Source organism: Chiloscyllium punctatum, chromosome 5, assembly GCF_047496795.1.
Source record: "Chiloscyllium punctatum isolate Juve2018m chromosome 5, sChiPun1.3, whole genome shotgun sequence".
NCBI lineage: Eukaryota > Metazoa > Chordata > Chondrichthyes > Orectolobiformes > Hemiscylliidae > Chiloscyllium > Chiloscyllium punctatum.
Genome location: NC_092743.1, coordinates 290,593 through 305,000, shown reverse-complemented (window position 1 = coordinate 305,000; position 14,408 = coordinate 290,593). Strand labels below are relative to the sequence as shown.

Here is a 14,408-nt window from a genome sequence, read left to right as displayed (position 1 = left end):
GAAAGCAAATCTTAGCAGGACTTATACACTTAATGGTAAAGTCCTAAGGAGTGTTGCTGAACAAAGAGACCTTGGAGTGCAGCTTCATAGCTCCTTGAAAGTAGAGTTTCAGTTAGATAGGGATAGTGAAGGCGGCGTTTGGTATGCTTTCCTTTATCGGTCAGAGTATTGAGTACAGGAGTTGGGAGGTCATGTTGTGGCTGTACAGGACATTGGTTAGGCCACTGTTGGAATATTGTGTGCAATTCTGGTCTCCTCCTTTCGGAAAGATGTTGTGAAACTTGAAAGGGTTCAGAAAAGATTTACAAGGATGTTGCCAGGGTTGGAGGATCTGAGCTACAGGGAGAGGCTGAACAGGCTGGGGCTGTTTTCCCTGGAGTGTCGGAGGCTGAGGGGTGACCTTATAGAGGTTTACAAAATTATGAGGAGCATGGATAGGATAAATAGATAAAGTCTTTACCCTGGGGTCGGGGAGTCCAGAACTAGAGAGCACAGGTTTAGGGTGAGGGGGGAAAGATATAAAAGAGACCTAAAGGGCAACTTTTTCACACAGAGGGTGGTGCGTGTATGGAATGAGCTGCCAGAGGATGTGGTGGAGGCTGGTACAATTGCAACATTTAAGAGGCATTTGGATGGGTATATAAATAGGAAGGATTTGGAGGGACATGGGCCGGGTGCTGGCAGGTGGGACTAGATTGGGTTGGGATATCTGGTCAGCATGGACGGGTTGGACCGAAGGGTCTGTTTCCATGCTGTACATCTCTATGACTCTAAAAAGAGTTGATTCTGTGAAGCTACCACTCCCCTCCCCTCCCTGGTCCCCTGTCAGTCCCCCGGCCCTCTCTCTGGCCCCTGTCCTCACCCCTGCTCCTGTGTGGGTGGTGGGATCAGTTTGGTTTGGTCACTTATTATCTGAACTCGCACTTATTTCTAGCATTTTTTTTAAAAATCACTCGGGACCTGGGTGTCTCAGGCTGGGCCCAGTATTTATTACTCATCCCTAGTTTCCCTTTATCTATTACTCATCCCTAGTTTCCCTTTATCTATTACTCGTCCCTAGTTTCCCAGTATCTATACTCATCCCTAGTTTCCCTTTATCTATTACTCATCCCTAGTTTCCCAGTATCTATTACTCGTCCCTAGTTTCCCTTTATCTATTACTCGTCCCTAGTTTCCCAGTATCTATTACTCGTCCCTAGTTTCCCAGTATCTATTACTCATCCCTAGTTTCCCTTTATCTATTACTCATCCCTAGTTTCCCAGTATCTATTACTCGTCCCTAGTTTCCCTTTATCTATTACTCGTCCCTAGTTTCCCTTTATCTATTACTCGTCCCTAGTTTCCCAGTATCTATTACTCATCCCTAGTTTCCCTTTATCTATTACTCATCCCTAGTTTCCCAGTATCTATTACTCGTCCCTAGTTTCCCTTTATCTATTACTCGTCCCTAGTTTCCCAGTATCTATTACTCATCCCTAGTTTCCCTTTATCTATTACTCGTCCCTAGTTTCCCTTTATCTATTACTCGTCCCTAGTTTCCCTTTATCTATTACTCATCCTTAGTTTCCCTTTATCTATTACTCGTCCCTAGTTTCCCAGTATCTATTACTCGTCCCTAGTTTCCCTTTATCTATTACTCATCCCTAGTTTCCCTTTATCTATTACTCATCCCTAGTTTCCCAGTATCTATTACTCGTCCCTAGTTTTCCTTTATCTATTACTTGTCCCTAGTTTCCCTTTATCTATTACTCGTCCCTAGTTTCCCTTTGAGAAGATGGCGGTGAGCTCCCTTCTTGATCCGCTGCAGTCCCTGATGTAGGGTGACCCACAATGTCCCTGAGGGAGGGAATCCCAGGATTCTGACCCAGCGACACTGAAGGAGCGGTGATTATATTTCCAAGTCAGGATGGTGAGTGGCTCCGAGGGGAACTTGCAAGGGGGTGCTGTTCCCATGTATCTGCTGCCTTTGTCCTGCTAGATGGAAGTGGCCATGGGTTTGGAAGGTGCTGTCTGAGGATCCTTGGTGAATTCCTGCAGTGCATCTTGTAGATGGTACACACTGCTGTTACTGAGCATTGGTGGTGGAGGGAGGGAATGCTTGTGGATGTGGTGCCAGTCAATATGGCTGCTTTCTCCTGGATGGTGTCAAGCCTCTTGAGTGTTGTTGGAGCTGCCCCCATCCAGGCCCAGTGGGGAGTATTCCGTCACCCTCCTGACTTGTGCCTTGTAGATGATGGACAGGCTTTGGGGAGTCAGGAGATGAGTCACTTGCTGCAGTATTCTGAGCCTCTGACCTGCTCTTGTAGCTGCTGTGTTTATGTGGTGAGTCCAGTTGAGTTTCTGGTCAATGATAACCCCATGGATGTTGATAGTGGGGGATTCAGTGATAGTACCACCGTTGAATGTCAAAGAGCGGTAGATAGATTGTCTCTTATTGGTGATGGTCATTACCTGGCATTTGTGTGGCACGAATTTAACTGGCCACTTGTCAGCCCAAGCCTGGATATTGTCCAGATCTTGTTGCATTTGAATATGGACTGCTTCAGTATCTGAGGAGTCATGAATGGTACTAAACATTGTGCAATCATCGGGTAACATCCCCATTTTTGATCGTATGGTGGAGGGAAGGTCATTGATGAAGCAGCTGAAGGTAGTTAAAAAAGTACTTGTAATTCTTAATTTACAGAAATTTAGAGCAAGTTTCTAATTAGCCAATTAACTTATCACTTTTCTGTGATCACATGCTTATTGTTACTTTCATCAAGAACTGACTGCAGGATATTCTTCCCAGACTGCTTCACTGCAACACTGAATGTTCCAACACACGGATAGCAAAATATATCACGTGCTAGTGAGGTGAGGAATAGGGAGAGAGAGGAGTTGAACACGTGGCTACAGGGATGGTGCAGGAGGGAAGGTTTTGGATTCTTGGATAATTGGGGCTCTTTCTGGCGTAGGTGGGACCTCTACAAGCAGAATGGTCTTCATCTGAACCAGAGGAGTACCAATATCCTGGGGGAGGGATATTTGCTATGGTTATTGGGATGGGTTTAAACTAATCCAGCAGGGGGATGGGAACCAAGATTGTAGTTCGAGTATAGAAAAGGTTGAGAGTAGAGAGGTCCGAAATCAAGTTTCAGGGACGCAAGATGGCACCGGCAAGCAAGACGTTGGTTTGAAGTGTGTTTACTTCAACACCAGGAGCATACGGAATAAGGTGGGTGAACTTGCAGCATGGGTTGGTACCTGGGATTTCGATGTTGTGGCCATTTTGGAGTCATGGTTAGAGCAGGGACAGGAATGGTTGTTGCAGGTTTCAGGATTTAGATGTTTCAGTAAGAACAGAGAAGATGGTAAAAGAGGGGGAGGTGTAGCATTGTTGGTCAAGGACAGTATTACAGTTGCAGAAAGGATGTTTGGGGACTCGTCAACTGAGGTAGTATGGGCTGAAGTTAGAAACAGGAAGGGAGAGGTTACCCTGTTGGGAGTTTTCTATAGGCCTCTGAATAGTTCCAGAGATGTAGATGAAAGGATAGCAAAGATGATTCTCGATAGGAGTGAGGGAGACAGGGTAGCTGTTGTCATGGGGGACTTCAACTTTCCAAATATGGACTGGAAACACTATAGTACGAGTACTATAGATGGGTCAGTTTTTGTCCAGAGTGTGCAGGAGGGCTTACTGACACAGTATGTAGACAGGCCAACAAGGGGCGAAACCACATTAGATTTGGTACTGGGTAATGAGCCTGGCCAGGGGTTAGATTTGGAAGTAGGTGAGCACTTTGGTGATAGCGATCACCATTCTGTTATATTTGCTTTAGTGATAGAAAGGAATAGATGGATACCACTGGGCAAGAGTTACAGCTGGGCGAAAGACAATTACGATGTGATCAGGCAAGAATTAGGAAGCATAGGATGGGGAAGGAAACTGCAGGGGATGGGCACATTAGAAATGTGGAGCTTATTCATGGAAAAGCTCCTGAGTGTCCTAGATAAGTATGTACCTGTCAGGCAGGGAGGAAGCTGTAGAGGGCGGGAGCCGTGGTTTACGAAGGAAGTGGAATCTCTGATCAAGAGGAAGAAGGCGGCTTATGTTTGGATGATTTGGAGATGCCGGTGTTAGACTGGGGTGTACAAAGTTAAAAATCACACAACACCAGGTTATAGTCCAACAGGTTTAATAGGAAGCACACTAGCTTTCGGAGCGTCGCTCCTTCATCAGCTACCACCTGATGAAGGAGTGACGTCCGAAAGCTAGTGCTTCCAATTAAACCTGTTGGATTATAACCTGGTGTTGTGTGATTTTTAACTATGTTTGGATGAGATGTGAAGGCTCAGTTAGGGCACTTGAGGGTTACAAGGCAGCCAGGAAAGACCCAAAGAGAGAGCTCAGAAGAGCCAGGAGGAGACATAAGAAGTTGTTGGCGGATAGGATCAGGGTAAACCCTAAGGATTTCTATAGGTATTTAAGGAATAAAAGAATGATGAGAGTAAGATTAGGGCCAATCAAGGATAGTAGAGGGAAGTTGTGTGTGGAGTCAGAGAAGATAGGGGAAGCACTTAATGAATATTTTTCAACAGTATTCACTCTAGAAAATGACAATGTTGTCGAGGAGAATACTGAGATACAGGCTACTAGACTAGGTGGGATTGAGGTTCACAAGGAAGAGGTATTAGAAATCTTGCAGAGTGTGAAATAGATAAGTCCCCTGGGCCAGATGGGATTCATCCTAGGATTCTCTGGGAAGGCAGGGAGGAGATTGTCGAGCCTTTGGCATTGATCTTTAAATCGTCATTGTCTACAGGAATAGTGTCAGAAGACTGGAGGATAGCAAATGTGGTTCCCCTGTTCAAGAAGGGGAGTAGAGACAACCCTGGTAATTATAGACCAGTGAGCCTTACTTCAGTTGTTGGTAAAGTGTTGGAAAAGGTTATAAGAGATAGGATTTATAATCATCTAGAAAATAAAAATTTGATTAGGGATAGTCAGCACGGTTTTGTGAAGGGTAGGTCGTGCCTCACAAACCTTATTGAGTTCTTTGAGAAGGTGACCAAACAGGTGGATGAGAGTGGGCGGCACGGTGGCACAGTGGTTAGCACTGCTGCCTCACAGCGCCAGAGACCCGGGTTCAATTCCCGCCTCAGGCGACTGACTGTGTGGAGTTTGCACATTCTCCCCGTGTCTGCATGGGTTTCCTCCGGGTGCTCCGGTTTCCTCCCACAGTCCAAAGATGTGCAGGTCAGGTGAATTGGCCATGCTAAATTGCCCGTGGTGTTAGGTAAGGGGTAGATGTAGGGGTATGGGTGGGTTGCGCTTCGGCGGGGCGGTGTGGACTTGTTGGGCCGAAGGGCCTGTTTCCACACTGTAATAATCTAAACCGGTTGATGTGGTGTATATGGATTTCAGCAAGGTGTTCGATAAGGTTCCCCACAGTAAGCTATTGTATAAAATATGGAGGAATGCGACTGTGGGAGATATAGCAGTTTGGATCAGACATTGACTTGCTGAAAGAAGACAGAGGGTGGTGGTTGATGGGAAATGTTCATCCTGGAGTCCAGTTACCAGTGGTGTACCGCAAGGGTCAGTGTTGGGTTCACTGCTGTTCGTCATTTTTATAAACGACCTGGATGAGGGCGTAGAAGGGTGGGTTAGTAAATTTGCAGATGACACTAAGGTCAGTGGAGTTATGGATAGTGACAAAGGATGTTGTAGGTTACACAGAGACATAGATAAGCTGCAGAGCTGGGCTGAGAGGTGGCAAATGGAGTTTAATGCAGACAAGTGTGAGGTGATTCATTTTGGTCGGAATAACCGGAATGCAAAGTACTGGGCTAATGGTAAGATCCTTGGTAGTGTAGATGAGCAGAGAGATCTCGGTGTCCAGGTACACAGATCCTTGAAAGTTGCCACCCATGTTGACAGAGTTGTTAAGAAGGCATACAGTGTTTTAGCTTTTATTAACAGAGGGTTTGAGTTCCGGAACCAGGAGGTTATGCTACAGCTGTACAAAACTCTGGTACGGCCACATTTGGTGTATTGTATACAGTTCTGGTCACCTCATTATAAGAAGGATGTGGAAGCTTTGGAAAGGGTGCAGAGGAGATTTACTAGGATGTTGCCTGGTATAGAGGGAAGGTCTTACAAGGAAAGGCTGAGGGACTTGAGGCTGTTTTCTTTAGAGAGAAGAAGGTTGAGAGGTGACTTAGTAGAGACATATAGGATAATCAGAGGGTTAGATAGGATGGGCAGGGAGTGCCTTTTTCCAAGTATAGGGACGGCGAGCACAAGGGGCATAGCTTTAAATTGAGGGGTGATAGATATAGGACAGATGTCAGAGGGAGTTTCTTTACTCAGAGAGTAGTAAGGGTATGGAATGCTTTGCCTGCAACGGTCATAGTTTCACCAACTTTAAGTACATTTAAGTCGCCATTGGACAAGCATATGGACGTACATGGAATAGTGTAGGTTAGATGAGCTTCAGATTGGTATGACAGGTCGGCGCAACATCGAGGGCCGAAGGGCCTGTACTGCGCTGGAATGTTCTATGTTCTAAACCAGAATCATTACCCACTGGATTCACCATACAGTGAAATTAAAATATTTAATGACCCTCAAAATTGTTCAATTGTTTCCCACCAAACTTTACAAATAACTGATCTTGGGTACCAAGTTTGGAACTTAAACAAAAATTAGCAATTTATTATTAAGAATGTAACTTTTGCAGAATACCGATAAAATACATGACATTCTAATTAATATCTAATTTTCCATGATCATAAACCTCCACTCTCACACTGCCAGATAAGACAGACAGATACAGTAACTTAATACATTAAAAAAGGAAATAAAAGAATCATAATGATCCAGCTTGGTATCTGTTTCAATGATGAATAGCAGGCCTGAAGAATATTCCTCGATCTCCCCGCCCTCTTCTTCATCACCTTCTCACGATCTCCTCTCCTGTCCCCCAACCCCTACCTAAAGCAACAACTTCGTTAGAAGAATTTGAAAAATAAACAAATACTCATAAACTTGTAATAAATAGTTTATCACAGAACCTACAGACAACCCTTTATTTTGCAACCTTACGTTTCAATTTCACAAAACAAGGCAAACGTGACTTAACCGAAAGCTGTACATGTAACAAATAGGATTGGAAGGGTTGAAATATTCACTGGATGAACGAAACTCAATGACTGATCTTTTCTTACACACTTCTTAAAACCTCTGCACAAAATATCAATGATTACAGATTTTTTTCATGGTCAACCAAATTCTGAGAAAGCAAATCAGTTTCCTTTTGAAACAGATGAATTAGTTTATGTTAAACAAAAACAGAAATTGTTGGAAAATTTCAGCAGGTCTGATAATGGGTGCAGAGAAAGCAGAGAACATTTCAAATTTGAAACATTAACTCCACTTTCTCTACACAGATGTTGCCAGACCTGCTTTCACCAGCAATTTCTGTTTGTGTTTCAGATAACCTATTCTCTGTTTTATTTTAGCTTGTGTTTAAATTCTGCACCATGGATTTTCAACTATTCATGTGGAACTACACAATTACATTGTGGTAGGGTCCCCCTCTTCATAAGTGAAAACTCATCAATCCGACCATTGGCACTAATGACAACTGTGGGTTTCTCAGGGTTTTGTGGTGTTGTGAATGTGCTCCTTCATCTGCACCAGAAGGTGGAGTTCAAGTCTCACTTGTTCCTGAGGATTGGCATAACATGTCTGAGCAGATTGGTTAAAAATGTCTACTTATCTTCCTTACTTAAATACAGAAGACTGCGAGGGTCTCCCATGTCGAGTCCTTTATGTTTGTGATGGGAAGCATGTATTCCTGATTGACAATTAACTTCAAAATTATCTTCCTCAATCACTTCCTTGTCAACAGGTTCTCATTTCAGATAAAATAAAATAAAACCAGCACCCGATATTGTCTGAGCAATAAGCCACAGCCCTTTCCAAAATTCATTTTCTTTTCCCTGATTCTTCAAAAACAGAGACATCATCCCCACCTCACTCACAAATTCCATCCAAATATTTACTTACTTTCTCGTCATCAAAGTCCTCACTGGATGGGTCGACATTTTCAGTTCAGTTGCCCTGATTTCCGTCATTTCGAGGTTTGACCACTTCACGTGGGAACTCTGTCCATTTTGGAATCTTTCTTCCATGAGTACAGAGTTGTGAAGAGGACATTGGTGCAAGGAAATGGCATACAAAGGGAGTGAGCAAAGACCTGGCGAATGGAGTATAATGTGGGAGAGAGTGGAATTGTACATTTCAACAGAAAGGAATAAAAAGGAAACATATTATCAAAATGTTGGGAGGTTGTAGATGGTGGTGGTAGATGGTAAATATTCAGCCTGGAGTCCAGTTACAAGTGGAGTTCTGCAGGGATCAGTTCTGGGTCCTCTGCTGTTTGTAATTTTTATTAATGACTTGGAAGAGGGAGTCGAAGGGTGGGTCAGTAAATTTGCAGACGATACGAAGATAGGTGGAGTTGTGGACAGTGAGGAGTGGCATTTGTCGTTTGCAAAGGGACTTAGATATGATGCAGAGCTGGGCTGAGGAGTGGCAGATGGAGTTCAACCCTGCCAAGTGTGAGGTTGTCCATTTTGGAAGAACAAATAAGAATGCGGAATACAGGGTTAACAGTAGGGTTCTTAGTCAGGTAGAGGAACAGAGGGATCTTGGGGTCTATGTACATAGATCTTTGAAAGTTGCCACTCAGGTGGATAGAGTTTGTAAGAAGGCCTATGGAGTATTATCGTTCATTAGCAGAGGGATTGAATTCAAGAGTCGTGAAGTGATGTTGCAGCTGTACAGGACTTTGGTTAGGCCACAGTTGGAGTACTGTGTGCAGTTCTGGTCGCCTCACTTTAGGAAAGATGTGGAAGCTTTGGAGAGGGTGCAGAGAAGATTTACCAGGATGTTGCCTGGAATGGAGAATAGGTCGTACGAGGATAGGTTGAGAGTTCTCAGCCTTTTCTCGTTGGAATGGCGAAGGATGAGGGGTGACTTGATAGAGGTTTATAAGATGATCAGAGGAATAGATAGAGTAGACAGTCAGAAACTTTTTCCCCGGGTACAACAGAGTGTTACAAGGGGACATAAATTTAAGGTGAAGGGTGGAAGGTATAGGGGAGATGTCAGGGGTGGGTTCTTTACCCAGAGAGTGGTGGGGGCATGGAATGCGCTGCCCGTGGGAGTGGTAGAGTTAGAATCATTGGCGACCTTTAAGCGGCATTTGGATAGGTACATGGATGGGTGCTTAATCTAGGTTAGAAGTTCAGCACAACATCGTGGGCCGAAGGGCCTGTTCTGTGCTGTATTGTTCTATGTTCTATGTTCTATGTTCTAAGAGATTATCGATATAGCCAGGAGGGATGTGAAGCTGTGGAACTCTCTGCCTCAGAGCGCGGTGGGAGCTGAATCAATCAACAGGTTCAAGAAAGAAATTGATATATTTCTGAAGAAAAAGAGGATAAAGGGCTATAGGGAGCAGGCGGCAGAGTGGATCTGAGACCAGGATAAGGTCAGCCACAATCACGTTAAATGGAGGAACAACACAAAGGGCTGAATTGCCAACTCCTGCTCCTAATTCATATGTCAATAAAAAAATTACTCAGGACCACTCCTCTGATAACTTTTCTGAGTTCCTCCCTCCCTTCAATTTCCTGCTTGATCACTGGGAAAGCCAGGATGTTCCTTGAATTCCTTTTTGTGAAGAGAAATGCAAAATCCCTGTTCAAATCATCTGCCATCTCATTATTGTCTCTTCATTTCTCCCCAGACTCACTTTCGAAAGGACCATCAGTCACTTTGTTCATTTTTTATTAAATGAAACTCTTACTCTCTTTGCATATTTCCAGCTAGCTTTCTCTGGAACTCATCTTTTCCTGCTTATTCATATTTTGGCCATTCTTTATGGTTTTTAAAATATTCAATCCAAATTCTGTCCTGCCTCTGCCTTTACAAGAATTGTAAACTATGAGGAAAACATTGTGGAACTCCAGACAGACCAGAACACATTGGTGGAATGGGTGGATAGGTGGTAGATGATTCGAGAACATGGTGTTGGAAAAACACAGCAGGTCGGGCAGCATCTGAGGAGCAGGAGAATCGATGTTTCAGGCAAAAGCCCTTCATCAGGAATCATGAAGGGCTTTTGCCCAAAATGTTGACTCTCCTGCCCCTCGGATGCTGCCTGACCTGCTGTGCTTTTCCAGCACCAAACTCTCTCAACTCTGATCTCCAGCATCTGCAGTGCTCAGTCTCTGTCGGTGGTACATGAGGTTAATGATCCCTCCCTGAGGATTGTCTGGTGGAGAGGCCTGTGCAGACCCAGGAACCCCAGAACTGAACCGTTCACAATAAGGTCAAGGGGGCGATTCCAGACAAAGTTTAATCCATGAAGCTCACAACGGCAGAGGATGGTAGTGGAACTTAAATTCCAGCGTCATCACGGTCACAAAGGTGAATGAAAGCTACAACAGAAAAGGTCCATCAGCTGGCTTGGTCTCCATGACCCCTATCTGGTAGGGGTCCATCTGGTCGCTGCCTGTGCACCAGCCTCCCCACAGGGAAAGAGGTCATGCACAGGAATCCTCCTGAAAGGTACCAGTCCCACCTCCACCTCCACCTACACCTACACCTACACCTACACCTACACCCACACCCACACCCACTCGAGGCGAGGGGGCAGGACGATGCTAACTGGAAAGCCCTGGTCACAAACTGACACATTAGATGGTTGGTGTCAGACTCAGCCTTATCCTTCATCTCTGACCGCATGTGAGTAGATTAGATTAAGATTAGTTACAGTGTGGAAACAGGCCCTTTGGCTCAACAAGTCCACACCGACCTGCCGAAACGCAACCCACCCAGACCCCATTCTCCTACATTTACCCCTTACCTAACACTATGGGCAATTTAGCATGGCCAATTCACCTGACCTGCACATCTTTGGACTGTGGGAGGAAACCGGAGCACCCGGAGGAAACCCACGCAGTCACGGGGAGAATGTGCAAACTCCACACAGTCAGTCGCCTGAGGCGGGAATTGAACCCGGGTCTCTGGCGCTGTGAGGCAGCAGTGCTAACCACTGTGCCACCGTGCTGCCCACTTATTTGCTATTTTAAAAGGAGATTTGATTAGATTAGTTACAGTGTGGAAACAGGCCCTTGGGCCCAACAAGTCCACACTGACCTCTGGATCCAGTAATCCAGTCAGGGGTTATGAGGCAAGCTATTTTCAGGACAGTTTTTCCAGCCACATCCCGTGCTAGAGTGACCAGAGTGGATCCCAAACAGGGCTGTTCAGTCGTCCTGCTCCTGGATGAGTCTGATAGAGCATTGTGGCAGCTGTGCCCACGACTAAGTATCTATGTTTGGGAGCCACTCTGCTCACCCCAGCAGGGGTTGGGGCTGGAAGCGCAGCCCTGGAAATAGCCTGCCTTCCAACCCCTGACTGGATTACTGGGTCCAGAGGAATCACTCACATGTGGTCAGAGACAAAGAACAATAAAGTTTGGAGCTTGGGATGTAAGCACCCTGATGGAGCCAGCTAACAGTGACTGACCCGAGAGAAGGACCATCACCAGAGAGAACTGAACAGTTGTCAGATCCACCTAGCGGCTCTTTCCAAAACCCGGCTTACAGAACAAGGGCAACTGAAGAAAGTGAAACGTGGTTACACCTCCTTCTGCTGATGAGCCCAGAATTCAGAGGAATTAAAGGATGATTAGGGTAGGAATAGGGCCAGTCAAAGACAGAAGTGGGAAATTGAGTGTGGACCCTGTAGAGATCGGAGAGGTGGGAAATGAACATTTCTCATTGGTGTTCATTCAGGAAAAGGAGAATATTGTACAGGAAAAGAATGAGGTACGAGATATTAGACTAGAAAGGATTGAGGTTAGTTACAAACAGGTGTTATCAATTCTAGAAGGAGTGAAAGTAGACAAGTCCCCTGGTCCAGATGGGATTTATCATCTGAGGATTCTCTGGGAAGCTAGGGAGGAGATAACAGAGCCTTTGGCTTTGATATTTGAGTCATCATTGTCTACAGGTTTAGTACCTGAGGATTGGAGGATTGCAAATGTGCCCTTGTTCAAGAAGGGCAGTAGCGATGACTCAGGGCTGAAAAATGTGTTGCTGGAAAAGTTCAGCAGATCAGGCAGCATCCAAGGAGCAGGAGAATCGACGTTTTGGGCATAAGCCCTTCTTCAGGAATGAGGAGGGTGTGCCAAGCAGGCTAAGATAAAAGGTAGGGAGGAGGGACTTGGGGGAGGTGTGTTGGGAATGCGATAGGTGGAAGGAGGTTAAGTTGAAGGTGATAGGGCGGGGGGGTGGGGGAGGAGAGGTCGGGAAGAAGATTGCAGGTCAAGCAGGCGGTGCTGAGTCCAAGGGATAAGGTGGGGGGAGGGGAAATGAGGAAACTGGAGAAATCTGAGTTCATCCCTTGTGGTTGGAGGGTTCCTAGGCGGAAGGTGAGGAGCTCTTCCTCCAACCGTCGTGTTGCTATGGTCTGGCGCTGGAGGAGTCCAAGAACCTGCATGTTCTTGGTGGAGTGGGAGGGGGAGTTGAAGTGTTGAGCTACGGGATGGTTGGGTTGGTTGGTCCGGGTGTCCCAGAGGTGTTCTCTGAAATGATCCACAAGTAGGCGGCCTGTCTCCCCAATGTATAGGAGGCCACATTGAGTGCAGCGGATGCAGTAAATGATGTGTGTGGAGGTTCAGGTGAATTTGTGACAGATATGGAAGGATCCCTTGGGGCCTTGGAGGCAAGTGAGGGGGGAGGTGTGGGCCCAAGTTTTGCATTTCTTGGAGTTGCAGTGGAAGGTGCTGGGAGTGGAGGTTGGGTTGGTGGGGGGTGTGGACCTGACGAGGGAGTCGCGGAGGGAGTGGTCTTTTCGGAACGCTGATAGGGGAGGGGAGGGAAATATATCCCTGGTGGTGGGGTCCGTTTGGAGGTGGCGGAAATGACGAAAGATGATACGATGCATATGGAGGTTGGTGGGGTGGTAGGTGAGGACCAGTGGGGTTCTGTCCTGGTGGCGGTTGGAGGGGCGGGGCTCAAGGGCGGAGGAGCGGGAAGTGGAGGAGATGCGGTGGAGAGCATCGTCAACCAGGTCTGGGGGGAAATTGTGGTCTTTGAAGAAGGAGGCCATCTGGGTTGTTCGGTATTGGAACTGGTCCTCCTGGGAGCAGATGCGGCAGAGACACAAGGAATTGAGAATATGGGATGGTGTTTTTACAGGGGGCAGGGTGGGAGGAGGTGTAGTCTAGGTAGCTGTGGGAGTCGGTCAGTTTATAGTAAATGTCCGTGTTGAGTCGGTCGCCCGAGATAGAAATGGAGAGGTCTAGGAAGGGGAGGGAGGAGTCTGAGACTGTCCAGGTAAGTTTGAGGTCGGGGTGAAAGGTGTTCGTAAAGTGGATGAACTGTTCAACCTCCTCGTGGGAGCACGAGGTAGTAGAGATGACCCAGGTAATTATAGACCAGTGAGCTTTACTTCTATTGTAGGAAAGGTTTTGGAAAGGATTATGGGAGATAAGATTTATAATCATCGAGCAAGCAACAATTTGATTTCAGATAGTCAACATGGTTTCGTCAGGGGCAGGTCGTGTCTCACAAACCTCACTGAGTTTTTTGAGAAGGTGACCAAGCATGTAGATGAGGGTAGGGCAGTTGATGTGGTATACATGGACTTCAGTAAAGCCTTTGATATGGTTCCACATGGTAGGCTATTGGAGAAAATGCAGAGGCATGGGATTGAGGGTGATTTAGCAGTTTGGATTAGAAACTGGCTTTCTGAAAGAAGGCAGTGAGTGGTGGTAGATATTCAGCCTGCAGTGCGGTTACTAGTGGTGTGCCACAAGGATCTGTTTTGGGATCATTGCTGTTTGTCATTTTTATAAATTACTTAGACGCAGGCATAGGTGGATGGGTTAGTAAATTTTCAGATGACACTAAAGTCGGTGGAGTAGTGAACAGTGTGGAAGAATGTTACAGGTTGCAGGGGGACTTGGATAAACTGCAGAATTGGGCTGAGAGGTGGCAGATGGAGTTCAATGCAGCTAAATGTGAGGTGATGCACTTTGGGAAGAATAACAGGAAGGCAGAGTATTGGGTCAATGGAAAGATTCTTGGTAGTGTGGATGTGCAGAGGGATCTTGGAGTCCATGTACATAGATCCCTGAAAGTTGCCACCCAGGTGGATAGTGCTGTTAAGAAGGCATACGGTGTGTTAGGATTCATTGGTAGTGGGATTGAGTTCCGGAGCCACAATATCATGCTGTAACTATACAAAACGCTGGTGCGGCCACATTTGGAATATTGTGTACAGTTCTGGTCGCCCCATTACAGGAAGGATGTGGAAGCATTGGAAAAGGTGCAGAGGA

At 45.9% G+C, this 14,408-nt stretch overlaps 1 protein-coding gene across 1 annotated transcript in view; it reads left to right on the top strand.

Moving 5' to 3' along the window:
• Positions 1–9,533, top strand: part of LOC140476713 (SCO-spondin-like) — a 138,265-nt gene extending 128,732 nt beyond the window's left edge. Inside the window, exon 27 of the mRNA XM_072569532.1 lies at positions 9,373–9,533. Coding sequence (XP_072425633.1) covers positions 9,373–9,533 — 161 coding nt within the window. The remainder of the gene's footprint in view (positions 1–9,372) is intronic.
• The last annotated feature ends 4,875 nt before the right edge of the window (positions 9,534–14,408 follow it).